General features: G+C 49.1%; 1 protein-coding gene across 1 annotated transcript in view; it reads left to right on the top strand.

The window, feature by feature from the left end:
* SLC3A2 (solute carrier family 3 member 2) overlaps window positions 1–11,917 on the top strand; it is a 28,478-nt gene extending 16,561 nt beyond the window's left edge. Inside the window, exons 2-10 of the mRNA XM_043871275.1 lie at window positions 5,859–6,296; window positions 6,682–6,855; window positions 7,449–7,543; window positions 9,132–9,200; window positions 9,287–9,345; window positions 9,511–9,691; window positions 9,803–9,946; window positions 11,202–11,285; window positions 11,413–11,917. Of these exons, the coding sequence (XP_043727210.1) occupies window positions 5,859–6,296; window positions 6,682–6,855; window positions 7,449–7,543; window positions 9,132–9,200; window positions 9,287–9,345; window positions 9,511–9,691; window positions 9,803–9,946; window positions 11,202–11,285; window positions 11,413–11,775 (1,607 nt within the window). The 3' untranslated portion in view covers window positions 11,776–11,917. The remainder of the gene's footprint in view (window positions 1–5,858; window positions 6,297–6,681; window positions 6,856–7,448; window positions 7,544–9,131; window positions 9,201–9,286; window positions 9,346–9,510; window positions 9,692–9,802; window positions 9,947–11,201; window positions 11,286–11,412) is intronic.
* The last annotated feature ends 15,060 nt before the right edge of the window (window positions 11,918–26,977 follow it).

Genomic DNA, 26,977 nt, shown 5'->3' with positions numbered 1-26,977 from the left:
GCACCACCAGGGTAGTACTATGGATGCATTTTCCTTGTATTATAATTATCCATCTGGAAAAAATGAGATTAGTTCCCTACCTTATGCCATAAGTAAACATCAATTAAAAATGGATTGAGGATTGAAATGTCAAAAATAAAGCCTTTTTTTCTGTAGAATGTATAAATGAATATCTTTCAGGCCTTGAAGTAAGGAAAGATTTTAAAAATAGGACACCAACCACCCCCAAAAACATGGAGTATACAAGAAAAAAACATACATATATATATATATAAATTATTTAATTATTTATTTGGCCATGCCACGCAGCTTGTGGGATCTTAGTTTCTGACCAGAGATTGAACTCACTCCCTCAGCAGTGAAAGCACGGAGTCCTAACCACTGAACTGGCAGGGAATTCCCAAGACATATTTTTGATGGATAACTTTCGTTCCTCAAAAGATGCCTGAGTGCCCATATCTTGACTTCTAATACTATTCTCCAATAAAACGGACTACGGCTCCTTGGAGAAATGCTATTTCTAGGGCTGGGGCCCTAGAGAATATACAAGATGAACCTGAAGCATCTTATAGTGCCAGAAAGTAAAATGCCCAAAAAAAAAAAAGAAGAGGAGAAAGGGGCATGTGTTAAAAGGATGCAGTGGCCAAAGTGAGAGAGCTCACAGTGGCAAAAGCTGGAATAATTGGAGCAAGAAAGCAGTACAGTGTTCGATTCTAACCCAAAGTATAAAATAATTATCCAAGAATCCATACTGATATAAATAAATGAATAGATAGATAAATATATGAGAGGGAAAAGAGAAATCTTCTGCACAGAAAAATCCCAAATAATTTATGAAGGTACGCCTCCCTCTGGGAGGCAGAGTATAATTTCATCCCTCTTGCGTGTGGCTGCACTTAAGTGACTTCCTTTCAAAGAATGTGATGATAGTTTGAAGAGCACAGGAGATGGGGAAACTGACAATACCCACCAGTATTGTGTGACCAGGACTGCAGAAGGAGCTGGTGTTGGAGTACTTCAGTGTTCATTTAAGGAATCATTTAATCTCTTACTACCAGTTAGCCTTTTGATGAGATCAGTATTCTCTCTGATCAGTTGAATATCTGATGTCATCTATCCAAGAGTAATAACTTCTCTATCTTGTCCATAAATTGATCTGTATCTCTGGTGTTTCTCTTTTAATATTTGGTTGCATTAGAGAGAATGACTTGCTTCAGTGTTGTTCAGTTTATTTGAGTATGAGATACTTTGCAGATGGTGCATTCATTTCTCTTCTGCAACGAGAAGGCTTTGCTTGTTTTCCCTTTATTCTTTCTGGCTTTTATCCCCACTCACATTCCTCACCCTTAAGTATGACAACTCTGACAGTTCTCTTCACCAGCCAGTGTCCCTCCTGCAGGACTTGTAATAACAAATAATATTCGAACACTGCTTCTAAGCGCGCCCCTTTGGTATATGTGCTGCCGAAGCGAGCATGCAAGTGCGCCCCTTTGGTTGGGGTCACGTTCCTTCTCTGCTTTCATCTCGGCGGCACTTTGACTTCCAAGTGCTCAGTTCCTTAACTTCAGCCATCATCCAGTTTTCGAATGGCTAAACTCCTCAAGGCTGATGGGTAGTTTAGAGGTACAGCCTGGATGCTTTTTTCCTGGGTCTTTGGAATTATACCTTCAGCTTTGGCAGTGTTGCAGAGTCTGTTGGACAGTCTCCTAAGTTTCTAACTATCTTCCCATCTTTGCTCTGTTTTTGGAAATCTTTTTTTTTTTTTTAAACACACTGAAGAGGGAAAACTTCCATATCTTTGGCTAAGATCAAGTAATCCTCACCTGTTGGGAAACATGGGACATAAATTTTTGCAACAGGGGATTAGAAAGGAACTTTTTCTGTGGACTTAGCCCTCTGAACTTCAGGGCCCCAACTGCCCTGCACTCCCACAATTTGTTTGAATGAGTGTAAAGTCCTGAAGACTTTAATGACCTGATTAATAGATGGTGACTGCAGCCATGAAATTAAAAGACGCTTACTCCTTGGAAGGAAAGTTATGACCAACCTAGATAGCATATTAAAAAGCAGACACATTACTTTGCCAACAAAGGTTCGTCTGGTCAAGGCTATGGTTTTTCCAGTGGTCATGTATGGATGTGAGAGTTGGACTGTGAGGAAAGCTGAGCACCGAAAAATTGATGCTTTAGAACTGCGGTGTTGGAGAAGACTCTTGAGAGTCCCTTGGACTGCAAGGAGATCCAACCAGTCCATCCTGAAGGAGATCAGTCCTGGGTGTTCACTGGAAGGACTGATGCTGAAGCTGAAACTCCAATACTTTGGCCACCTCATGTGAAGGTTGACTCATTGGAAAAGACCCTGATGCTGGGAGGGATTGGAGGCAGGAGGAGAAGGGGACGACAGAGGATGAGATGTCTGGATGGCATCACCGACTCGATGGACATGAGTTTGAGTAAACTCCGGGAATTTGTGATGGACAGGGAGGCCTGGCGTGCTGCGATTCATGGGGTCGCAAAGAGTCATACACGACTGAGCGACTGAACTGACCTGAACTGAACTGAATCTGTCCTTATTGGCTCTGGACTCTTGAACTACTTTTTTCCTTGCTTCAAGAGGCTAAATTCTTCTTGAACAAATTATATACTTTGAATTCTATAGTAAATATTAAGTTCTGTATTTAGCAACATACACTGTAGGATTGTAGGATCCCTTGCCACCTTCAGCCCTCTTTCTCTGCTGTCTTGCTCTGTTTCTTTTTTGTCCTCCCCTTCAACCAGATTTATCACTTTGTTTTATTTAGTTGAACAGTTACAAGTCTTGGTTTGTTTTCCTGCATAAACAGCTTCCTCTTGATACCATACAATGTTTAAATTCCTTTTCACTTTATTCCTTTATCTTCACATACTACTTTTTTCCTGTAATTTTTTAATTAAGAAATTTTAAATACAATTTTAAATGTTACTTTCCATTTACAGTTATTACCAAATATTGGCTATATTCTCCATGTTATATACATCCTTGAGCCTATTTTATATCCAGTAGTTTGTACCTCCTGGTCTCTCACCCCTATAGAGTACCCCCCCCCCCCACACACACTGGTAACCACTAGTTTGTTCTCTATATCCGAGTCTGCTTCTTTTTTGTTAAATTTACTAGTTTGTTATATTTTTTTAGACTCCACATATAAGTGATATCATACAGCATGTATCTTTCTCTGTCTGAGAAAGATATTTCACTTAGCATGATGCCCTCAAAGTCCATCTGTGTTGCTGCAAATGGCAAAAGTTCCTTCTTTCTTATGGCTAAGTAGTATTCCATATATATACTATATCTTCTTATATCCATTTGTCTGTTGAAGGACACCTTCCATATCTTTACAATTGTAAATGCTGCTGTGAACACTGAGGTGCACGTTTCTTTTCAAATACATGCTACTTTTGTTGAGTTGCTTCTAAGAAGGGAAATACCGCGTTTTAATGATAATAGCACTTACTTACCGCACACTTATAAAGTGCCTCCTTCTGAGCAGGCAGGTTCACCAACAGGTAGCACAAGGCTCTGCCACTTGTCTTGAAGTGCTGACACTCAGACAGGGAAAAGTAATAAATAGGATGTGAATTGTAGAAGAGATAGGTGCCCAGTAGATGGAAAGTAATTCTTTCTGGGGATTTGAGAGAAGCTGTCATTTGAGCTAGGTCTGGAATGAATTGGAGTTTATGAGGCAGAAAAGGAAGGTCAAACACATAGGGGATGACGTTAACAAAGACGCAGAGGCCTGACCTAGCTGGTTATGAGGCAGGACTAACAGGTGTTTGAAGGCTGATGTTGTTGGAGGGTGGTTCCTGTGACGGGTGTGGTGGGTGATAAACTTGGGGAGGCAAGTTGTTAGCTTCTTTACTGAATGCTGGGGGGATTGGTTTCATCTTTCTGGAGCTGTGGGGGACTGTGAGTCAGATACTGTGTGTATGTATGGGAGTGTTACCTTGAACCATCTCAAAGAGAGTGTCTGACCCCACAGTTCTTAACTTTGAGCTTTCAACTTTGAGCTTTCATAGTCTGTTCAGGGGCCCTGGTTGGCACTTATTTGGCATATGGCCAGAGCACCTTGGACTTGCTATCATCACTGAGCACAGGTCTGAACTCCAGCCTCTACCCGCTTGCTTGCGGTGGGGGATGGGGATGAGTCTGGTATGAAGAAGGGGGAGGAATGAAGGGGAAGGCAGGGGGTGAGCTCTTTCACTGTCTCTGCTCTCCTTTGGTACCGCTTCTATTTCTTCAGATCTTGGTTTCTGTTTTCTTCCAAATATACAGCTATCTTGGCTTCCAGCCCAGGTGGGAGAGGGAGAAAGAACTTACTTCCTTCAGGTCCTCTCTGAAAATAACCCAGTTGGCGCTGCTTAGGAACAAGAAGTTCCTGAGAGTGTTGGCACCTCATGGTGTTGATGTCCGGCTGAACCTTGTCTCACTCTTCAATCCGGGGTCCTCTGTGGGGAGAAGTTGGATGGTCTTCAAGGTCTTTGCAATACTTGGGCCATCTGATGCGAAGAGCTGACTCACTGAAAAAACTCTGATGCTGGGAAAGATTGAAGGCAGGACGAGAAGGGGTGACAGAGGATGAGATGGTGGGTGGCATCACTGACTCAGCGGACATGAGTTTGGGCTAAAGGTAGTGAAGGACAGGGGAGCCTGGCATGCTGCAGTCCATGGGGTCTTAAAGAGTCAGACGACCAAGCGACTGAACAACGCGCAAGTCCAAGGTGCCTGGCCACATGCCAACAAGGCCTCAGCAGTACCAGCTGCCTCCAAGGCCTAGCACAGCGAAGGGACTGGGAAGGAGGCCCTGCAAAGTGGGGAACAGTCTGGCCCTGGCACCTTCTGATCTGTAGTGAGAAGATGGATGCCTCCAACAGAGGCCCAGCCCCTGCATGTTGTCAGTCCCGAGATTATCCATCAGTCTCTTCTGGGTGTTGGATTCCTAGCTGTCCGACATCCTGGCGCCAGAAAGTGGGGGCTGGGTAGGGTAAAATGGGGAATGTCAGCAATTCTGTCCAAACAGATTCATCAGAAAATATCATGAAGAAGACTAGATTAGGGTTAATTCACTAAAGTTAATGAAGCACACTATTGCATGGGCACTCAGTAAATAGTTGCTGCATGATGAATTAATTGAACTACACTCAAGATATCTTGAAAGAGTGGGAGTAAGCCCTGCGGGAAAGCGGGGGTCCAGTGCCAAGGCCCAGAGGCCTGAGAAGACAAGGCCCGGTGAGGGAAAGGGCTGAGTTGAGTTTCGTTGACTCTGAGTTCAAGTGGCCAGGGTAAATGGAAGATGGTGTCCCGGGAAGTCACAAACTGTCCGGTGGGCAAAGAAGAGCCTCGGAACCCCCGCAGTTCTGGATATCCCCTTTATGCCCACTTAGGCGGCGGCGGGCGGACCAGCGGGGGCCCGGTGCGGGACAGATTACAGACTCCGCCTGCCTAAAGGTGGCTCTGTGCTCTGCCTTCTGAATGTCCGAACGTTAGGGCTAGAAGGTTCCAGATGAGGAAACAGACCAGGGGAATTGAATCACGCAGCCATCGGAGTTGAGTTCCCAACGTTACTACTTCGGCCGCCGCCCACCCTTTTCAGTCCCTGAAAGAGCAACCCAGGAGGTTCCACTTTAAGGGACAAGCGGGGGCGGGCCGGGGCGGGGCTCCCTTACTCAGGCCCCGAGGCCGCGCCCGGCCGCGCAGCAGACTCGGTCGGGGAACCTAAGCGGAGCCACGGAAGCCTGCGAGTCTGTTCTGGGGCCAAGAGATCCGGGCAGGTGTCCAGCCACTAGCTGACCGCAGACCGCGTCGTGTCTCCGTTTCCGCAGGCACCATGAGCCAGGACACCGAGGTGGACATGAAGGAAGTAGAACTGAACGAGCTGGAACCCGAGAAGCAGCCGATGAACGCGGCGTCTGGGGCGGCGATGGCCGTGGTCGTGGCGGGCGGCACCGAGAAGAATGGTCTGGTGAAGATCAAGGTGGCCGACGATGAGGCGGACGCGGCGGCCGAGGCCAAGTTCACGGGTCTGTCTAAAGAGGAGCTGCTGAAGGTGGCGGGCAGCCCCGCCTGGGTACGCACCCGCTGGGCGCTGCTGCTGCTCTTCTGGCTCGGCTGGCTGGGCATGCTGGCCGGCGCCGTGGTCATCATCGTGCAGGCGCCTCGCTGCCGCGAGCTGCCGGAACAAAGATGGTGGCACAAGGGCGCCCTCTACCGCATTGGAGACCTTCGGGCCTTCCTGGGCCACGATGCGGGCAACCTAGCGGGTGAGTCTGGGTGCCCTCGTCTCCCTCCCCGCGCGTCCCCGCCTCCCACCCCATGGGCCCTTAGTTTAAATGGTCCCCAGCTTCGACCTCTGTTCCCAGATTGACTCAGACGGTTCTCTACCCTGCTCGGTACCGGCGACCGCTTCCCGAGACGTAGCCCCTCCTTGCTTTCTTTGAAGGAAGCTGCCCCCCACTCGCTCTTTCCTGAGGGTGGCTTACTCAGCAGGCTCCCCTCCCCCTCCCGGCGCCCTTAGCCTGCCGAAGCGTGTTTCTGAAGCAACTTGCTAGCCGCCTTACGTCAGCGTCTCAGTCTGGTGATCCAGCCTCATAGCGGTGATCAGGGGCCTAGGCGAGGCCTCACTGGAACTTTGCTTCTCCATTTCAGGCCTAAAGGAGCGGCTCGATTACTTAAGCACCCTGAAGGTGAAGGGTGTTGTGTTGGGCCCAATTCATAAGAACCAGGAGGATGACCTCACAGAGACCAACTTGGAACAGATCGACCCCATTTTTGGCTCCCAGGAAGATTTTGAGAGTCTCCTGCACTCGGCGAAGAAGAAGGGTGGGTGTCCTAGAACTTGCAAAGCAGCAGCTAGAGAGGACTTGGGCTTCTGGCCACGGAAAAGGCCGGAGAGGATTTTTGTCTGGTTTATTGCTGACTGGCTCACAGTTTTCCTAGGGCAAGTCCAGGGGAGGGTCGTTAGGCTTCAACTTAAAGTGGATTTGTCAGGTGGTTCAGAGACTTCGTATACTTGGATGTACAGTTATTTAGCTTCTGGGCTTCAGTGCCCTTATTTGCAAAATGTAGGTTTTTGCTAAATCAGTGGTTGTAAAACTTAAGAGTAGATCCTTTGGAGGAAAAAAAAATTCAAGTAAAAATCTTGTCTTACTTTGAAAAAAGTTCACTTTGGGCATGACGGGGCCAGGGCTTCATACCTTAGCCTTCTCTGTTACACTACTCCTTCCCAACACCGCTCCCCTCCCCTCCATACTTGCTCATATCTTTGTTTCAATGAAATGAGTTACACCAGGGTTCAAATCTAAGCTTTTGTACCAATACATAGGGAGTATGCTATCCACTTGTATTTGTTAATTTCTTCCTTTTCCCTTCTCCCAAACTCTTTCTATCAACCACCTCTTCCTCCTTTGTTCTAGGCATCCAGGTCATCCTGGACCTCACTCCGAACTACAAGGGCCAGAGCCCTTGGTTTCAATCCACTCAGGTTGACACTGTGGCCACCAAAATGAAGGTGAGTGTGTTGGTGCTGACGGCAGGTGGGAGCCAGATGCTGGGGCTGTTTGGTCCTTTCATAGTGAGTTCTATAAATGAAGCCTGGCACCACCCGAGGGGCCCCGGGCTCCTTGTAGCCCAGCAGGCACGCTCTTCCCACAGGCGGAAGGATAGGCAAGCAGTACATCCCTCTTTTTGTTTGTTGCTTTTCTGACCACCTGTTTCCCTGACTCTGAGGGTGACAGTGCCAGGATGGAATTTTTCAGATGTGAATTTTCTTCTTTTTGGCAGAGGAAGCCCTTTCTCTGTGGGAATCCTGTCCTGTCTGGTTTCCCATTTCTTATTTGATGTGTTTTGGAAGGTAGCCCAGTCTGAAATTGTAAGCATTGGGGTCTTCCTATGTGTCTGAGAATATGCCGAGTGTTTCTATATACCTTCTTTAATCCTCTATAACCAAACAAGGTTCCTACCCATATCCTAAGTCTGTGTAGTGAGGAAGCTAAGGTTCAGAGGGGCTTTAATATGCCCTGGGATTGAAGGTCCCAACTAATCTTAAATCTCAAATCTGCCTTCTCTGAAGGTATAAGGCTCAAACTCTGTACCCTGTAGACTGGGGGTGGGGTTTTGAAAGTCATCCCAGCTCCTAATGCCTGGGTTCTAGGGCACTGACCAGTTCAGAAGGGGTAGAACAAAAATGGAGGCAGACTGACCCTCTGCTGGCAGCCAGGATTCTGAGGTAGAATTCTGTACTCCCAGCATTTCAGTTGACCTTTGGGGTCATTTGGTTCATTCCTTGCCACTTGCTGGAAGACCCTTTAAAAGTTACTGAGAAGAGAACGTTTTTAGATGTTAAGGCGTGAAGTGTGGTAGCCTTAGATGAAAATGGAGACCAGAAGAGAACGCAGGGAGCAGAGAGAGCACCCAGAAGAGAGGGTGGGGTTGGGGGTGGTGGGGGCCCATGTCACGTGCAGCCTGAATGCCAGGGCTTCGAGCCTGGGCCTATTCTGCAGAGCTGGCTTCTCTTTTCAAATCATTGGGTAAACTGCCCTGGGGCTGTGCTTTGAATATTTGGCTTTTATCCTGAGTCTTGTTCTGAAAGGCTCTTTTACTTAGACCCTCCCCAGGCTCCAAGAAACTGGGAGAAGAGTAAGTATGCTCATCTTGGGATCTTGGTTAGCATTTTAGGTCCCTTCACTGTTGCTCTCTGATTGTGGCCTTGGGCATGCCTCCTTGCTTCTCTGACATTGTTTCCTTATCTGTAAAATGAGTATATCAACATTCTACATATGCTAAGTGTTGAAGGAAGTTCACATTTAGCGTATAGGCCTTTTCTGTAGGTGTTAAAGGTAAAGCTTTGCGATTTACCATGGGGAGAAGTAGAGAAGAGCATTGTATCACTAAGGATTAGTGATGGGTTAGAATGAAAGGGGAACTGAAGGCTAAAGCTTTATAGTAGAGGCAAGAAAGTGAGACTGTTCAAGGCAAATGCCTCTCCTGAGGTCATGGGGAAGTATAGGGTAGGCAAGATTTAATGTGGGCTGGAATCTTCTGAGCCTTTCCATCAGCAGTGATAGCTTTCCTCTGTACTTCTGCCTTTCTCCTGATAGGAAGCTCTGAAGTTTTGGCTGCAGACCGGTGTGGATGGGTTTCAGGTCCGGGACGTGCAGAATCTGACAGTGAGTACCCTTTCCATGTGAGAACAAAAGTCTTGCCACGGCCCGATAGCCTTCCCTTCCTCACGAGTCTGCTCTTTTCTTTTTAGAATGCGCCTTCATTCTTGGCTGAGTGGCAGAACATCACTAAGAGTGTCAGTGAGGATCGGTGGGTGCCAGACCCCAGCCTCCCCAATTCAGCTCCACTCTGGGAACCCCCCAGTGGAGTGTGAGCTCCAGGAGAGGGGGGAGTTCCTAGCCCAGAGAACCTTCTTCGCCTCCATTCTCCTTTCTTGTCCCGTACTAACCTTCACTCCCACTCTGTTCTGTGCAGGCTCTTGATTGCAGGCACAGACTCCTCCGACCTTCAGCAGATCCTGAGCCTGCTCGAACCCACCAAGGACCTGTTGTTGACTAGCTCTTACCTGTCACACTCCGACTTAACTGGGAGTCATACAAATCTCCTGGTCACCGAGTATCTGAACGCCTTCGGCAGCCGCTGGTGCAGCTGGAGTGTGCGTACCGCAGCGGTGGGAGAGGGGGCGGGAGGCCGTTTGGGAGAGAGGGTATTGGGAGGCAGAGGCAGGAGTGGGCTCCGGGGCTCACAAGTGCGTCCGCTCCTGCAGGGGTCTCAGGCGGGGCTCCTGACGTCCTTTGTGTCGCCCCAACTCCTCCGACTCTACCAGCTGCTGCTGTTCACCCTGCCGGGGACCCCAGTGTTCAGCTACGGAGACGAGATTGGCCTGGAGGGAGCTGGCCTTCCTGGACAGGTAACGCTTGCTGCCTGCCTAGCACAAGGGGAGAGGTTGTGTTCGTCCATCACAGTGGTTCTGTGGCTGGCGGCGGACAGACCATGAGCCTTGGGAAGGAAAGCTTGTTTGCTAGTCAGCCCCCTGGTCAGTCGCTGTGTGGCCTTGGCAAGTTATTTTCTCTCTCTGACTCTTAATCATTTTTTCTGCGATAATTGCATTCCTTATAGAGTAGTATGGAGAAGGAAATGGCAACCCACTCCAGGATTCTTGACTGGAGAATCTCATGGACAGAGGAGCCTGGTGGGCTATAGTCCATGGGGTCACAAAGAGTTGGACACGACTGAGCGACTAACACACGCAGAGTAGTTATGACTGAAACAAGGCATATTTAAAATGCAGTGCCTGCTCCCTGGTAGGAGTTCAGTATGGTAGCCGTTACTTAGTAATTTGTTCATTCACTGGCCACTGGCCACTCTTGGTTAGGCCCTGTGCTGTCCAGGAACTCAGAGCTTTGTAGGGGACCAGATACGCACAGTGAGAGCCGAGGTGGGTAAGACCGTGAAGGCTCCCACTTGGCTTTAGCCACAAGGTTGGAGGTTGACATTGAGCTGATGTTTATAAAACCCGCGTATGCGTGTGCTAAGTTGCTTCGGTCGTGTCTGACTCTACAACCCTGTGTACTATAGCCCGCCAGCCTCCTCTCTCCGTAGCGATTCTCCAGGCAAGATTACTAGAGTGGGTTGCCGTGCCCTCCACCAGGGGATCTTCCCGACTCAGGAATTGAACCTGCATCTCTTATGTCTCCTGCATTGTCAGGCGGGTTCTTTACCACTAGTGCCACCTGGGAAGCCCATTTATAAAACCCATTATTCACTTACTCCACAAAACTGATGGGGTAATTCCTGTGTGCTATGCACAGAGGATACAGCAGTACACAAAAGACCTGGAGGTGGTGGATTCAGATGGTAAGCGCATATAATGAGGATGCCAGGTGCTGACATGTGCTTTGCAGAAGAAAGCAGGGTATGGGGCTTTGAGAGTAGGGGATACAGTCGATTTTATTTCGAGTGGCCTCAGAAACCCTGAGGGACGTCCCTGAGCAGGGATCAGAGTGCAGTGAGGGACTGGCCTGTGGCTCTCTGGGAGAAGTGCCCTCCAGGCTGAGGGGACAGTGCGAGGCCCTGAGGTAGAGGAGGTTATAAATCTGAAAATGAGGGGAAGAGTTGGAGAGCAGTCAGGTTTTTTTCAAAGTCCTCTTTTCCCTGGTTTTCAGCCTATGAAGGCCCCGGTCATGCCGTGGGATGAATCCAGCTTTCCCAACAACTCAGCATCTATAAACATCAGCATGACTGTGAAGGTAAGTGTTTACCACGGGCAGGGCCTGATGGGCAAGGGGTGGGGGCTGGCGGCTGGTAGGACTTTGTGCCCTGGGGAGCCCTTCGTCCCTGTCTGAAGTATCTTTGTCACTTTATCACCGTTTGCAGGGCCAGAGTGAGGACCCTGACTCCCTCCTCTTCCTGTTCCGCCGGCTGAGTGATCAGCGGGGTAAGGAACGCTCCCTGTTGCACGGAGACTTCTACAATCTCTCCTCGGGGCCCGACCTCTTCTCCTACGTCCGCCAGTGGGACCAGAACGAGCGTTTCCTCGTAGTGCTCAACTTTGGGGACGTGAGCCAAATGGCCAGGCTGGGGGGCTCCAGCCTGCCTACTGGCACCAGCCTGCCAGCCAAGGTGGATCTGTTGCTCAGCACCCAGCCAGGCCGTGAGGAGGGCACCTCCCTTGAGCTGGAGCACCTGAACCTACAACCTCACGAGGGGCTGCTGCTCCACTTCCCCTACGTGGCCTGACCTTGGCCCACTACCCTTCCCCATCCCTCCCCAGGCCCTTTGGGTTCTGGTTTCTCTCTTTTCTTTTTTTTAAACTGTTACAGATGAACCCCCAAAGAGGGTGTTTTCTGGTTTCAAATAAAAGTCACTCCTGCCTGCTGAGGCCATGTCTTCTTTCCACCTGCTGTCAACGGCGGGAATTTCTCTCTCCTTCCCTTTTCCCCCGCTGGACCCCCTCACAGTGATCAGGACCAGAGCGGAAGGGGCCTCCCGAAGTCAGAACAGCCAGGAGGTTTCAGGCCAGACTAGCACCCTACCTCCTCCCCGAGCCTGGACAGGGTGCTCACTCCTGGAGGTCTCAGCTCTTGCTGACTCTTTTTTTTTTACTTTTTTTTTTTTTTAACCTCCCTCAACAGTGGTCTCTAGCCAAGCATGGTCACTTTTCCTGTTTTGCAGACTTGGCCTTTCTGGGAGAAAAGGTGGGTGTGGGGTGGCCTGTTTTCTAAAAGTACTGTAGGTTGTTCATTCGACAAGGATTTATTGTGCACTCAGCATGTGCCAGGAACTGTTCTAGGTCCTGGGGTTACAGGAGGAAACAGTGCAAAGATCCCTGTCTCCTCAGGGCTTATCCTCTAGTGAGGAGATGGAGAAGAAATGAGATGCGTTAAGTTTAGAGTTTGGTGGACATGGCGATGGTGTTCAAAGAGGAGAAAGTAGAGCAGACAAAGAGGAATGTGGGCATGGAGGGAGTTTGGGGTGGGGGCTAGAGGAGGCCTCACTAGGGAGGTGACATTGAATCAAAGGTCTGAAATCCGGGAGGGAATTTACTTACTAGATGTCTGGGAAGGAGAATTCCAGTGCCCTGGGTGGAATGAGGAATGAGGAGGGGGCAGGCGGAGAGGACCAGGGGTGAAGTCTGGTTGGCAAGGGATGGGCAGATGACGAAGGTCATAGTAAGGCACGTGGTCGGGGGTGGGCGAGCCAGGAGTTGGCAAACTGCTCTACCGGAAGGTGCGGTCCCCGTAAGACTGCCCTCATTTCAGACATCGGCTGTGAGTTCTGAGTCCCTGTGACCATCCTTAGTGGGTTATTTGCTAGAAAGATAGAACTGAGAAGCACCAAGATTACAGATTTACTGTAGAGAAAGGATATACATTCACAAACCAAGGACGCAGGCACTGGGCTCATCTGGGATTGGCTGATCTGGGGTCGTCTGGTGGTCCTTTCCCAGTTGAGAGGAGTCCAGTGGAGCCCTGAACACAGACCTTCTGCCCAACCCACACACAGTATGGCCAAGCAGGGAGGCTCACCAGACCCTTCGCTGTCCAGAGTTGTTCTTGAGGCTTAGTCACAGAGGCCCCTGTGGCTAATGTTTGTTCTCCAGCCCCTCCAGGAGGTTCTGGCTAATACCTTTAGTCTCCAGCCCCTCCAGAGGCGCCCCCCCCCCCTTTCACAATGCCCTTGTCATAAGATCACATCTGAAGTCCCCAGACTAACAGACTCCTGTCAGGACATTCCAGAGGCCTAGAGATCGCTTCCCAGTAGCTGAGGGCAAAGGCTAGACTTCAGAGATGATAGGCAGTGCTGGGGTCCTGCAGGTAGATCCGCAGGACTTGGTGTCGTATGATTCCTAGGTTGGCCTCATAGCCTTGGTTGAGCTTGGCCCACCACTGATGACTAGGATAGGGCCTGTGTGTCTGAGTGTCTTGATGTAAGGGACAGATTGAAAGATGTGTTGTTTAGTCACTAAGTTGTGTCCAACTCTGCAACCCCTGACCAAAGCCCACCAGGCTCTCCTGTCCATGGGATTCTCCAGGCAAGAAGTGGATTGCTGTTTCCTTCTCTAGGGGTTCTTCTGCACTGGCAGAATGGGGGCTACTGAGTCAACCAGGGGCGCCTGATCGAAAGATTAGGTGCCCCAAATTAAGGCCCAGCGCTTGTCTGCTGACTTTTGGCCTGGGGGCTGTGGAGGAATGCGTGCACTAGACACTCTGAGACTTCAATTCCTGAGAAGACAGCCTGCAGCCTGCCAGCTGGAACTCCCTTCTGCCTGGGATTTCCCTCCCCTCCCCACAGGCCCTCCCCCTTCTGGCCCACATCTAAGCAGGGCCTCTTCTCTTCCTGAGGCTTCCCACCCTTCCCTTCTCGGTCCTTTCCTAGGGTCCCAGCTCCAGCCCTTCCTTTCCCTCTCTTCCTCGGACCCCTGGCCTCCCCTCTGGCTCACGGTTTGTACCATCACGATTGTGTACTTTGCAACTTACTGTGGCCTTAACAGTTAAAATGGTGGTAAAATATACATAGCATAAAACTACCATCTTAGCCATTTTTAGGCGAATAGCTCAGTGGTCTCCAGGACATTCGTAGCTCTGTGCACACATACCACCATCCATCTGCAGAACTTCTTCATCATGCCAAACTGAGACTGTCCATTAAGGAATAACTCCCCTGACGTTCATTTTAATAATTTCCTTATTTATTTTTTAGTTTTGGCCGTGCTGGGTCTGCATCACTGCACTCGGGTTGCGGTACATGGTGCGGGCTTCTCATTTTGGTGGCTCCTCTTGTTGCGGAGCATGGGCTCTAGGGCAGGCGGGCTTCAATATCTGTGGTGCAGAGGCCTAGTTGCCCCTGAGGAATTTCCCTGCACCAGGGAGCCAACCTGTGTTCCTGCGTTGGCAGGTGGATTCTTTACCACTGGACCACCAGGGAGGTCCCCAACATTCATTTTTAAAACAAAATGAATAAACCAAGAGTTAAATAAAGACATCGGCATTTCCACTGGTGCTATGTAGTAATCCTGGTAATACTCTGACCTCTGTGCTGTGGAGGAACAGTTGAGAACATGAACTTGCAGACCCTCTGAGATCTGCAAGAGCTGTGCCATTACGGGTCTCTCCCTCACTGTCCACACGAAGGGAGGAAGGAAACAGACAGGCGCATTCACAGACGCTGTCCCTGCAGCGATCCTTCGAAGAAGGAATTCTCTATTATCTATTATCACAGATGAGGAAAGTGGCCAGGATATCTCTCCCCGGGGCAGTCTGAGCTGACAGCAAGACTCACCTGAGAGGAGAGCAGAGGGCCAAGGGCAGGTGGCTCCCACAGAAAAGCATCTCTGCTATATATACAACAAACAGGTTTTTTTTTTTTTTTTTGTAAATTATTTAGCTGCACTGGGTCTTAGTTGCAGCATGCGGGGTCTAGTTCCCTGACCGGGGATTGAACCTGGGTCCCCTGCACTGGGAACTTGCAGTCTTACCCACTGGATCACCAGGGAAGTCCTCAACAGTGTTTGAGTTACCCTCCTGTTCCTGGAGTGGGTTGCCATTTCCTTCTCCAGGAGATCTTCCCAACCCAGGGGTCGAACCCCGGTCTCCCGCATTGCGGGAGATGCTTTACCATCTCAGCCACCAGGGAAGCTCCAACTTTCACTTTCACTTTTCTGTTCCTGGTACCATCCTCATTTCTGAACTCAGGATGAACAAGAATCTGCTCCTAATATGGTTTCTAGTTTCCAGAGGACCAAATGTTGGCCTTCTGAGCACTGAAGTTCACCTCTTTAAGAGTTAAACACACTTGTATTTAAATGAGATAATCCGTTAACTAAGATTTCACTTTCTTTTTTCCTTTTTGAGCTGGTGTGATATATCTATGAGGACTGTGGGGACCTTGTTTACAGAGTAAGGAACATTATTCTGCTATTGATTCCTTCTAGCGTATTACTCGTCACTGTTTGTTCTTTAGTTCTTGTAGTTCTTTGGTAAACATTTATTGCACCTTCTCCATTGTTTTCCCGAGATTCTGGATCATCTTTACTATCTTTATTCTGAATTTTCTGAAAGGTTGCCTGTCTGCATTTAGTTGTTTTTCTGGGGTTTTATCTTGTCCCTTCATCTGGGACATTACTTTCTGCTTTTTCATCCTGATTAACTTTCTGTAATGTGGTTTTTGTTCTAGCCAATAGTGGTTCTTCTTGCTTCTTATGTCTGCCCTCTGATGGAAGAGGCTAAGAGGCTTGTGTAAGCTTCCTGGTGGGAGGGACTGGTGGTGGGAAAAACTGGGTCTTGCTCTGGTGGGAAGAAAAGTGAAAGCTCAGTTGTGTCTGACTCTTTGAGACCCCATGGACTGTAGCCTACCAGGCTACTCAGTCCATGGAATTTTCCAGGCAAGAGTAATGGAGTGGATTGCCACTCCCTTCTCCAGGGGATCTTCCTGACCCAGGGATCAAACCCAGGTCTCCTGCATTGCAGGCAGATGCTTTACCTTCTGAGCCACCAGGGAAGCCCAATGAAGCTTTAATCCAATTATCTGCTGATGGGTGGGATTGTGCTCCCTCCCTGGTAGTTGTCTGGCCTGAGGCAACCCAGCCCTGGGGTCTATGGGCTCAATGGGTGGCTTAATGGCATACCTCCAAGAGGCTTATGCCAAGGGGCCCCTTCCGAGACTGCTGCTGTCAGTGGCCATCCCCACTGCGAGCCACTGCTGACCCTTGCCTCCACAGGGCACCCTTCAACACTAGCAGGTGGTTTTGGTTCAGTCTCCTGTGGGGTCACTGCTCCTTTCCTCGGTCTTGGTACGTGCAAGATTTTGTTTGTGTCCTCCAAGACTAGAGTCTGCTTTCCTCGGTCCTGTGGAAGTCATATAACCAAATCCCACTGGCCTTCAAGGTCAGATTCCCAGGGGGTCCCAGTCCCTTTGTCGGATCCCCAGACTGGGGAGCCTGATGTGGGGCTCAGAACTGTCACAACAGTGGGAGAACTTCTTTGGTATATTGTTCTTCTGTTTGTGGGTCGCTGACCCAGCAGATATAGGATTTGATTTTATCATGATTGCACCCCTCCTACCATCTAGATGTAGCTTCTTCTTGTCTTTGGATGTGTGGTATCTTTTTCTTGGTGGGTTCCAGTGTCCTTCTATCTATGGTTGTTTAGCAGAGTTGCAATTTTGGTGCTCTTGCAGGAGATGAGCATGTGTCCTACCAGAGCTGCTGTTTGGACCCGGCCCTTAGCCCCATAGTCAAGCCCTCTGTGCCACTGGACTTGGTCTTTCCCCAGTGCCTCGAGCTTGTTGTTTTGTTGTTTAATCGCTAAGTTAGGTCCAACTCTTTTCAACCCCTGGTCTGTAGCCCATAGGGTTACAGGCTCCTCGGACCATGAGATTTCCCAGGCAAGAATACTGGAGTGGGTTGCCACTTCCAGGAATATGTCCCAGAGATCTTCCTGACCCAGGGATCGAACATTCGTCTCCTGCATTGTCAGGCAGATCCTTTACCGCTGAGCCACCGGGGAAGCCCACACTCTCTTGTAGCTTCCTGTATTTTAAAAAGGTCATGGGCCAATAACTTCAGGGACACCAGACATGGTTGTTGTGTTGACTGATACCAGCTGTGGCTGTTTTGAAATTTTGCAAAAGAAAAAAAAAAGCAAGATCTTCATTGGGATATAAAACCTCTTCCTGTTCCCCAGGGCGGGGTGGGGCACAGCTTTTGAGGCACTAGCCTATTGTGTTCCCTCTTTGCCTGGCAAAGAAATAAAGCTACTTTTTCTTTCTCCTCCATAACTCAGTCTCTGTATTTCTGTTCAGCATCAGTACACAGATAGCCAAGATTTCTGGCATCAATACCTGTGCATGGGTCAGGGAGGGAACTGCCACTTCCGTTGGCCTGAGTACCAATCAGTGTGCTATGTGTTGGGGCATGTGCTTGCGTGTATGCTAAGTCGCTTCAGTCATGTCTGACTCTTTGCGACCCTATGGGCTGTAGCCCGCCAGGCTCCTCTGTCCATGGGATCCTCCAGGAAAGAATACTGGAGTGGGTTGCCATATCCTCCTCCAGGGGATCTTCCCTACCCAGGGATCAAATCCAAGTCTTATGTCTCCTGCATTTGAAGGCGGGTTCTTTATCACTAACTCCACCTAGGAAACCCTTTGTTGGGGCATAAAGGAGACTAAAACACTGCCCAGTGTTCTGGGCCTCACTGATGGGAGCAGAAGCAGATGCGTGCATCATTGCAGTTCTGAGGTTATGGCTGTGGGGCAGCGGTGAACTGGGCCTTGTGGGGTACACACAGAGTGTTTAGCCCAGGAGAGATCAGGGCCAGCCTCTTGGAGCCTTCATTTGCGCTGAGACTGAGGCACCCGCAGGCACTTAGAGGACAGGGCCACCTGAAGAGAGGACATTATGTACGTACAGCCACTTGGCTGAGACTCCACTGTCCGGGAAGATCCAACATGCCTTGAAGCAGCTAAGCCCATGTGCCACAACTCTTGAGCCCGTGAGACACCATAGTGAGTGTGGTTTTGAACAACTGGGGAGAATAGTGACAGCCAACCAGAGACAAACACCAAGGACTGTACAGCCATGCTCACGTTATCCGTTCTTGGTCTGTCTGGACATTAGTGGTTGCCACCCTAGTTACGCAGAATCCTCTGGAAAAGTCTCTCCCATTCAACAACCACTGAATTGGAGTCTCCAAGGGGGTGAGTCTGGGAGTCAATTTTTGATTAACTTTCTGAAATGATTCCCACAGCAGTTTGGGAATCACTAGCTCAATGTTTGCCTTGCTTAGTTATGCCTAAGGACGATGATTAGAGAGAAAAATCCTGGTTTTTCTCCTGAATGTTCTGTTTCAGAAGATTTGGGATAAAACATGAGCGTCTATAAGAAGCTCAGATAAAAGGCTTCCCTGGTGGCTCAGTGGTAAAGAATTTGCCTGCCAATGTAGGAGACACAGGTGCAATCCCCAATCTTGGAAGATGCCACATGCCTCAGAGCAGCTAAGCCCGCGTGCTACAACCACTGAAGTTGTGCTCTAGAGTCTGGGAGCTGCAACTACTGAAGCCTGAGCGCCCTAGAGCCCAGGTTCCACCACAAGAGAGGCCACTGTACTGAGAAGCCCGTGCACCGCAATGAAGAGTAGCTCCCAGAGAAAAGCCCACACAGCAACGAAGCCCAGCACAGCCAAAAAAATAAAATTAAATTTAAAAAAAGCAGCTCCCGTTAGAATGAGAAATATGCTTGGTAGGGGGTGACATGGTCAGGATAGAATTCTAGAAAGCTCACTCTATCTTTTCATAGTTGGACCATAAAGAAGGCTGGGGGCTGAAGAATTGGTGGTTTCGAATTGTGGTGCTGGAGAAGACTCTGGAGAGTCCCTTGGACTGCAAGGAGATCAGTCAGTCCTAAAGGAAATCAACCCTGAATATTCATCGGAAGGACTGATGCTGAAACTCCAATACTTCAGTCACCTCATGCGAAGAGCTGACTCACTGGAAAAGATCCAGATGCTGGGAAAGATTGAAGGCAAAAGGAGAAGAGGGCAGCAGGGGGTGAGATGGTTGGTTGGCATCACCAACTCAATGGACATGAGTTTGAGCAAAATCTGGGAGCAAGTGAAGGACAGGGAGGCCTGGCAAAGAGTTGAACGTGACTGAGCAAATGAACTATGCTCTGGCTTGGCTGTGGTGGAGCAAGCTGAAGGAGGTCCGACCGAGCAGCCGTTTAGGAGGCTGTTGGCAGATTCTGAAGAATGAGGCGGAGGCTGTGGGGTTGTGGAGGAAGGGATGGCTTGGACAGATGTTTCAAGAGAAGCTTCTGGATTTCGCGATAGCCTAGGAGGGATGGACTTGATGTGAGGGGAGAAGGTTGCTGTGCGGTGACTCCCGAGTGTCTAGCTTAGAAGACTGGAGGAGCAGCCGGGGGTCATGGAGTCGGTGTGTGAGGGGGGCGCGGCAAGCAGGAAGAGAAGGGGCTGTGGGCCGGAATGGGAGCAACTCCTTGCAAATGTGCTGGGTTTAGGTGCCCGCGGACTTGCGGGTGGCAGTTTCCACAGAGGGGAGGGGTAGAGGTGGGGGTCCATACGGTGAGTGTGAATGATGCGGAGGTGAGTGTGTGGGGTGTGAAGGGCGGAAGGGGAGTTTGGGGGCCTGAGGACTGGTAACATTCACAGGACAGACAGTAAGAGAGGGACCCGCAAAGGAGGAGGACGAGAAGAGAACAGAGTGGGGGGACATGAAGGCAGGAAGAAGAGGCCAGCTCAGCGTCAGAAGAGAGCGGGCCCTGGTGGCCTGCGGTTGGGTGACCAGGAGATGGTCGGCGCTCGTCTCCAGAGCCCTTCCGGGGAAGGGTGGAGAAATGGATTTTTCTAATTGTAAGGTTGGGAGGTCTTTGTAAAAGTTTTGAGATAGTACTGGTCGGAGTTCCCGGTTTTCTTTTTCGTTGTTTGGTTTTCGTAAGCAGCAAAGAAACTTACAGAAAGGCTGTCGGGACCTGTCAAGACCAGACTCGGAAAATGGGCAGGAAGCGGGCGCCAAGCAGCAGGAAGTACAATTGTCTTCTAACTGGAACTGCCTGGGAGGCTGCCACGGGGGACGTGCTGCCAAGGTGTGTGCGGTCGGGCATGCAGCCAAGGCCGCGGGCGAGGCTGGAGGGCAGAATTTCTCCACCTGCAGCGGCCCTGAGTCCGGGGTGGAGGCGATCACCTTCTCCTTCTCTCAAAGGGCTCTGTCTGTTGCCAAGTCACACATGAGGTACCACGTCTGCACTGAAGACGCCCCCTCTTCTAGTTCACATAAGGGTGATGGTGAGCCGAGGTGGGGCTGGATATAGGAGAATCAAAGATGTTGTTAAGGTTTTTGGCCTGAGCCAGCTAGACCACTGGATTTGCCACTTACTGAGGTGGGGAAGACGGCTGGAGAAATGGGTTTAAACGAGCAACTAGGGACTTCCCTGGTGGTCCAGTGGCTAAGACTCTGCACTCCCAATGCAGGCGGTCCGGGTTTGATCCCTGGTTGGGGAACTAAGTCCCACAGACCACAACTAGGAGGTCACATGCCATAAATAAAGATTCCACGTGTCCCAACTAAGACCTTGCACAGCCAAATAAATAAACAAATAAAATATTAAAGAAAAATATCTTTAAAAAGTGAGGGGGGAACAGATCACCAGCCCAGGTGGGATGCATGAGACAAGTGCTCCGGCCTGGTGCACTGGGAAGACCCAGAGGAATCGGGTGGAGAGGGAGGTGGGAGGGGGGATTGGGATGGGGAATACGTGTAAATCTATGGCTGATTCATATCAATGTATGACAAAACCCACTGAAATGTTGTGAAGTAATTAGGAAAAAAAAAAAAAAGTGAGGGGGAACTAGCAGCTCAGTTTGGGCCCAGATGCTTTTCAGTTCTAGCAGACATCTGAGTGGATGTGTCAAGATGTTAGTTGGACATGCTGCTCTGGTGTTCATGGTGTTCTGGGCTAGAGATGTAGATTTGGGAGTCATGGAAGCATGGAGTCCTATTTAAATATTTATATTTTTTAGTTTATTCGGTTGTTCTGGGTCTTAGTTGCGGCACTTGAAATTTTCAATCTTCAATGTGGCATGTGAAATAGTTAGTTTCGGCCTATGGGATCCCTGACCAGGGATCAAACCCAGGCCCCCTTCATTGTGAGCTCAGAGTCTTAAGCCACTGGTTCACCTGGGAAGCTCCCTATTTTATCTTTTAATTGGGGTATAATTGACATACAACATTATTGAGTTTCAGATATCCTGGTTCAATTTTCCTGATTTGATATTTGTATATTTGGCAAAGTGATCACCACAATGGGGGCTACTCTATCTAACATCAAACATAGTTACAGAGTTCTTTTCTTCTTGTGGTGAGAACTTTTAAGATGTACTTTCTTAGCAACTTTCAAATATGCAACACAAGGCTAATTATTTATTTAAGATGGATGCAATGACAGCATATGTGCCTCAGCAGAGAGTGCGAAATGCTGAAGAGAGGAAACCTGCTGGACAGATGCCTTTGAGGTCAAGAGAGGGAATGGGATCTAATGTGGGAGTGGAGGGGGACAGCTTTTACTGGGTGCTGATCACGGAGAAGGTGGAGCAGCAAGTATAGAGCTGGTGAGTAGATGGTGGGGTGGGGTGGGGGATGGAGTTTGTGGAATTCCATCCACAGATTGCTTTTATTTTCTCAGTGAAGCAGGAAACAAGGTCACCAGCTGAGAGTGTGAACTGTGGGCTCCCAAATGTTGGCGGAGAGGGGAGAAAATACGAATAATTATCCAGGATACTATTCACAATGTCTATTTGGGACCTGATGTGACGAGCCAACTCACTGGAAAAGCCCCTGATGCTGGGAAAGATTGAGGGCAGGAGGAGAAGGGGGTGACAGAGGATGAGATGGTTGGATGGCATCATCAACTCAATGGTCATGGGTTTCAGCAAGCTCCGGGAAATGGTGATGGACAGAGAAACCTGGCGTGCTGCAGTCCATGGGGTCGGACAAGACTGAGCAACCGCACAACAACAAAATATGGGACTAAGCACATCAACTACTTGTTGGACATGCAGACTCTCAGGCCCACCCCAGACCTCTTGAATCAGAACCTGAATCTGCTTTCTAGTGCCAGCTGACTCATGTACACTGGAGCTGGATCGGCCCTAACGGAGATAAATGGTAGAGCCGCTGTCTAGGGAAATGTGGATGCATGGCCAGGCAGTGTGAACAGCCTGAAAGGTTGTTGCTGAACCACACAAGACACCAGGATTCTTGGCCTCCGGAGGAGAATTCATTCCGGGGCCAGAGACGAGGCTTGATTGCTCAGAGCTTTTGTGCAATAAAGTTTTATTGAAGTATAAAAGAGATAGAGAAAGCTTCTGACATAGATATCAGAAGGGGACAGAAAGAGTGCCCCCCAGCTAGTCTTTAGCCAGATGTTATATAGCTCCTAGCAGTCTGCTAATTAGAGAAGGGAATGTCTCAAAACTCAGAGAATGGCACCAGGTGAGTCATCCTAAGCCATAAAACGATTGACATGAATCTTGTAGAAAGGCAGATGTCCATACTAATATATAGTTTCATTCACATAGATTAGGAGAACAGCATATGAGTATAACAAACTGGTTTGTCAAGTTGGTTCTGAGCCTTTAGGTGGAACGCACTTGAAGACAGAGTCTAGGGTAAAGGCATAGTGCATTAACATAGCTTAAGACAAACATTTCCATAAGAAAAATGCATTGGTTAGCTCAAGGTTTGAGAAAAGTTAACTTCAGGTGGAACCAGGTGTCATTATGGCAACACAGTATTTTAAGAGAAACCTCTTTTATATCTGTATAGAGAAGGGGAAAAAATATAACACCAGTTTGTTTCCTCCTGCTGCTTAAGAGAGAGATAAAAATGTCTGACACTGCAGCCTATTTCCTCCGTTTGGAGACCCCTGGCCTTCCTGCCTGTTACCCTCTCAAGCCCACTTCAGACCTGCCTTTATTTCTCTTGGTGCTAAGTCATGGAATTTCAGTGCTTGGCCTTGAAAGCTCCAGACCACTTAATGCGGTGGCAGACAAAAAGAAAAAAGAAATCTCACTATGATCAGGGAATGATGTTCCCTCTTCTTCTGAAGCAGCAGAAATAAAAGCAGAGTCTTTTCTGTATCATAAAACCATCCTTGCAAGTGTTATTTCTAACAAGGGAGTTTTGTCAGACAATAACATTTAAGAGGCTGTCGCTTTGTCTTATGAAAGTAACCTTTAACTTTTAAAAAGCTTGTGATTCTGATTGCTTGTCTTCCTTAATAATGCGTTGCCCTGGCAATAATATTTAAATTCACATCTCTGTTTTCTAAAAGGTATAAATACCTGTGAGCTTTGTGTGTGTGTGTGTGAAACCAGAAGGGGGGCACTGGCACCTGTCTCTTCTCTCACGTGCAGGAGGTGAAATAATTGCCGCAGTGACTGCGTGATTTCTTAAACAAAGAGTTTGAATCTTAGTGCATTTAAATGAACACACAGGAGGCAAGGTCTCTTGTGAGCGAGGAGAGTAGGCGTCATGAGGAGACAGGGGAAAGCTGGGAGCACTTCTGGGAATAAAGCAAGGGAGCTGACCGAGGTCAAGTACTAGGGTGATTAGATGGTGCCATGAGGCCCATGGGCTGAGGTCAGGAACCCTGAACTGGTTCTGGGGCCAGTCTGCAAGGTGTGTGTGTGTGCTCAGCTGTGTCCAGTTCTTTGCAACCCCGTGGACTGTAGCCAACCAGGCTCCTCTATCCATGCGATTCTCCAGTCAAGAATACTGGAGTGGGTTGCCATTTCCTTCTCCAGGGGATCTTTTCCACCCAGGGTACGAACCCGCATCTCCGGCATTGACAGACAGATTGTTTACCATCTGAGCCATCAAGGAAGCCCACTGTGCCACTTGGGAAACCCGAATCTGCAAGGTGGCAGGACTTCTTTTTCCAGCAGTGACTGACTGCCTCTGTGTAGGACTAGAGGAAATGGATGGTTGGTAGGGTTGGTCCAGGGTGGTGAGTTCGCAGGGGAAGCAAGGGGCCCAGGGATCATGGATATTTGTGGTGTGGATAGAAGAGGGCGTGGTTGAAGGAGAAAGCCATGGCAGGGAGAAGACTGGGAGAAAAAGGACAGGGTTTGTTGTGGGTGGGGAGCGGGAGCGAGGACGTTGGAGCTTAAGCTCTGGAAGAAGGAGCAGCTGAGGACTCTGGGTGTGGAGAGTGAGATTCCTGGGGCTGAAGAGATCAGAACACGACTGCTGATAAACTGGGTGGCGGAGAGGATGGCTTTGAAGATTATCTGGGGATGCGCTCCTTGGTCTACTCTGGACTAAATCTCAGTTTCCTCATCTGTGATATAGTCTGAACTGTTTTTACCCACAACACTTCTGACACCGTGTGTGTGTGTGTGTGTGTGTATGTGTGTTCTCTTTTTCCCCCTCACTCCAACCAATTCTCTGCTTCTCTGGACAGTAACTGGCGGGGGGTGGGGAAGACCTACAATTCAATTCACCTCTGACACTATCTACCATGAATTAGCACAGACATCATGAGTTAAGGGCTTCTTCCCCCAAGACTTGGCCCCATTTGAGGTACCAGTTGCAAGTCCCAGACTGTCATGGGTATTATAAATTCAGTGTTCCCACAACTCCTTCCTCAGTTTCAGTTATTCTCTTTTTAAAAATCTTAGTTTGGTTGTGCCGTGTGGCATGAGGGATCTTAGCCTGCAATACGAATGAACCCATGCCTCCTGCAATGGAAGCGCCAAGTCTTAACCTCCAAGGAAGTTCCAGGACCTCCAAGGAAGTTCCCCAATTATTCTTTTAGGACAACTAGAGACCACTCAATTCAGCAAAGAACTTTACTTAGTACTATTACTTTCCTGGGCTTCCTGGTGGCTCACGTGGTAAGGAATCTGCCTGCCAACGCAGGAGACCTGGGTTAGAGCCTTAGGTTGGGAAGATCCCCTGGAGAAGGAAATAGCAATCCACTCCAGGATTCTTGCCTGGGAAATCCTATGGACAGAGGAGCCTGACGGGTTACAGTCCATAGGGTTGCAAGAGAGCGGACACCACTGAGCGACTGAGCATGCACGCACGCACATGCACCAGTTTATTAGAAAGGATAAAACTCGGGAACAGGCTTCCCCGGTGGCTCAGACGGTAAGGAATCTGCCTGCAATGCGGGAGACCTGGGTTTGATCCCTGGGTTGGGAAGATTGCTGGAGAAGGAAATGGCAACCCACTCTTGGTTGGAGAATCCCCATGGACAGAGGAGCCTGGTGGGCTACAGTCCATGGGGTCGCAAGGAGTCGGATACGACTGAGCGACTAAGCACAATAACAGGCAAATATAAGAGACGCAAAGAGCAAGGTATGGGGGAGGGAAGGTGTGAGGAGCTTCCTTGACCTCTCTGGGCGGGTGAATCACCCTCCCCACACCTTGCTGTGTACACTGACCCAGACTCTTTGAACTCCATTGTTCAGAGGTTTTTATGGAGGTTCCATTGAATAGGTGCGGCTCAGGAGGTCATTGCCCATTAGTGATTAACCTCGCTCCCCTTCCCAGAGGTAAGAGGTGGGGCTGAAAGTTCCAACACTCGTTCACACCGTGGATTCCTCTGGTCACCAGTCCTTGTCCTGAAGTTATTCAGGCCTCCCTGGAGGCCCCTCACTGGCACAAACTCAGGTAAGGCTGAAATGGGCTCGTGGTGAATAACCAAAGACGCTCCCCTCACGTCTACCACTCAGGAAATTCCAAGAGTTTTAGAAGCTCTATGTCAGGAACTGGGGGTAAAGACTAAATATATATTTCTTATTATATCACAGATAGGGATAATAACATCCATCTTGAGGAATTTTTAAGATTCAGAAAGACAGTTTGTCCACATGCCAGCAGAGGGAAGAATGGTAATAGGAGTCAGAGAAACCAACGGGCTTCCCGATCGATTCCCAGTCGTCTAAGGCAAAATATACGAATAAGCAAAAATGTACTATAATAACGATCGTTTGTTGTCTACCATGTCACAGACAATGGGCCTAGTCCTTTAGGCACTGAGGGGCTGTGGTCTAATACGTGCCGCTGTACTTCTCCCTCCTTGGCTGGGCAGAGGCAGAGAAGCAGGAGAAAGGACAAGTGAAATGCTTTTACCTGCTGCAGGGGGTGAGGCAGGAAGCCAGCGCTTTCTGAGTGTTTCATTTGTGACGGGCTCCGCATAATTGTTCTTTCTTAAAATAAAGCGATTTGTTCAGGTTCACAAACCCTGGCTCCCTGGTCGTGCAATGCAAGTAGACCCAGGTTTGATCCCTGGGTGGGGAAGATCCCCAGGAGAAGGAAATGGCAACCCATTCCAGTATTCTTTTTTTTTTTTTTCCATTTATTTTTATTAGTTGGAGGTTAATTACTTTACAATATTGTAGTGGTTTTTACCATACATTGACATGAATCAGCCATGGATTTAGATGTGTTCCCCATCCCGATCCCCCCTCCCGCCTCCTTCTCCATCCCATCCCTCTGGGTTCAAAATGTGATGTGTCTTTCAAAAGTAGCCATGCACAAAGGCTATTAGCTGATCACTTCTTGTTGCTGCTGCTGCTAAGTCGCTTCAGTCATGTCCAACTCTGTGCGACCCCATAGACGGCAGCCCACCAGGCTCCTCCGTCCCTGGGATTCTCCAGGCAAGAACACTGGAGTGGGTTGCCATTTCCTTCTCCCCATTCCAGTATTCTTGCCTGGAGAATTCCATGGACAGGTGACCGTCCATGGGGTCGGCTGCAGTCCATGGGGTCTCGAAAGAGTCAGGCACGATTTAGCAACTATACCATCACCCGACACAGATCTCCTAAATCCCTTAGAGTTTCCTGGGTGACAAGGAGGTGATGTCTTTTGTTCTAACAAGGTGATTCTTCATAGGCTCCTGAATAGTTTCAGAATGGAGGCT

This window comes from Cervus elaphus, chromosome 2 (assembly GCF_910594005.1).
Source record: "Cervus elaphus chromosome 2, mCerEla1.1, whole genome shotgun sequence".
Lineage (NCBI taxonomy): Eukaryota > Metazoa > Chordata > Mammalia > Artiodactyla > Cervidae > Cervus > Cervus elaphus.
The sequence above is the reverse complement of the archived record's forward strand: the minus strand, read 5'-3'. Positions and strand labels throughout refer to the sequence as shown.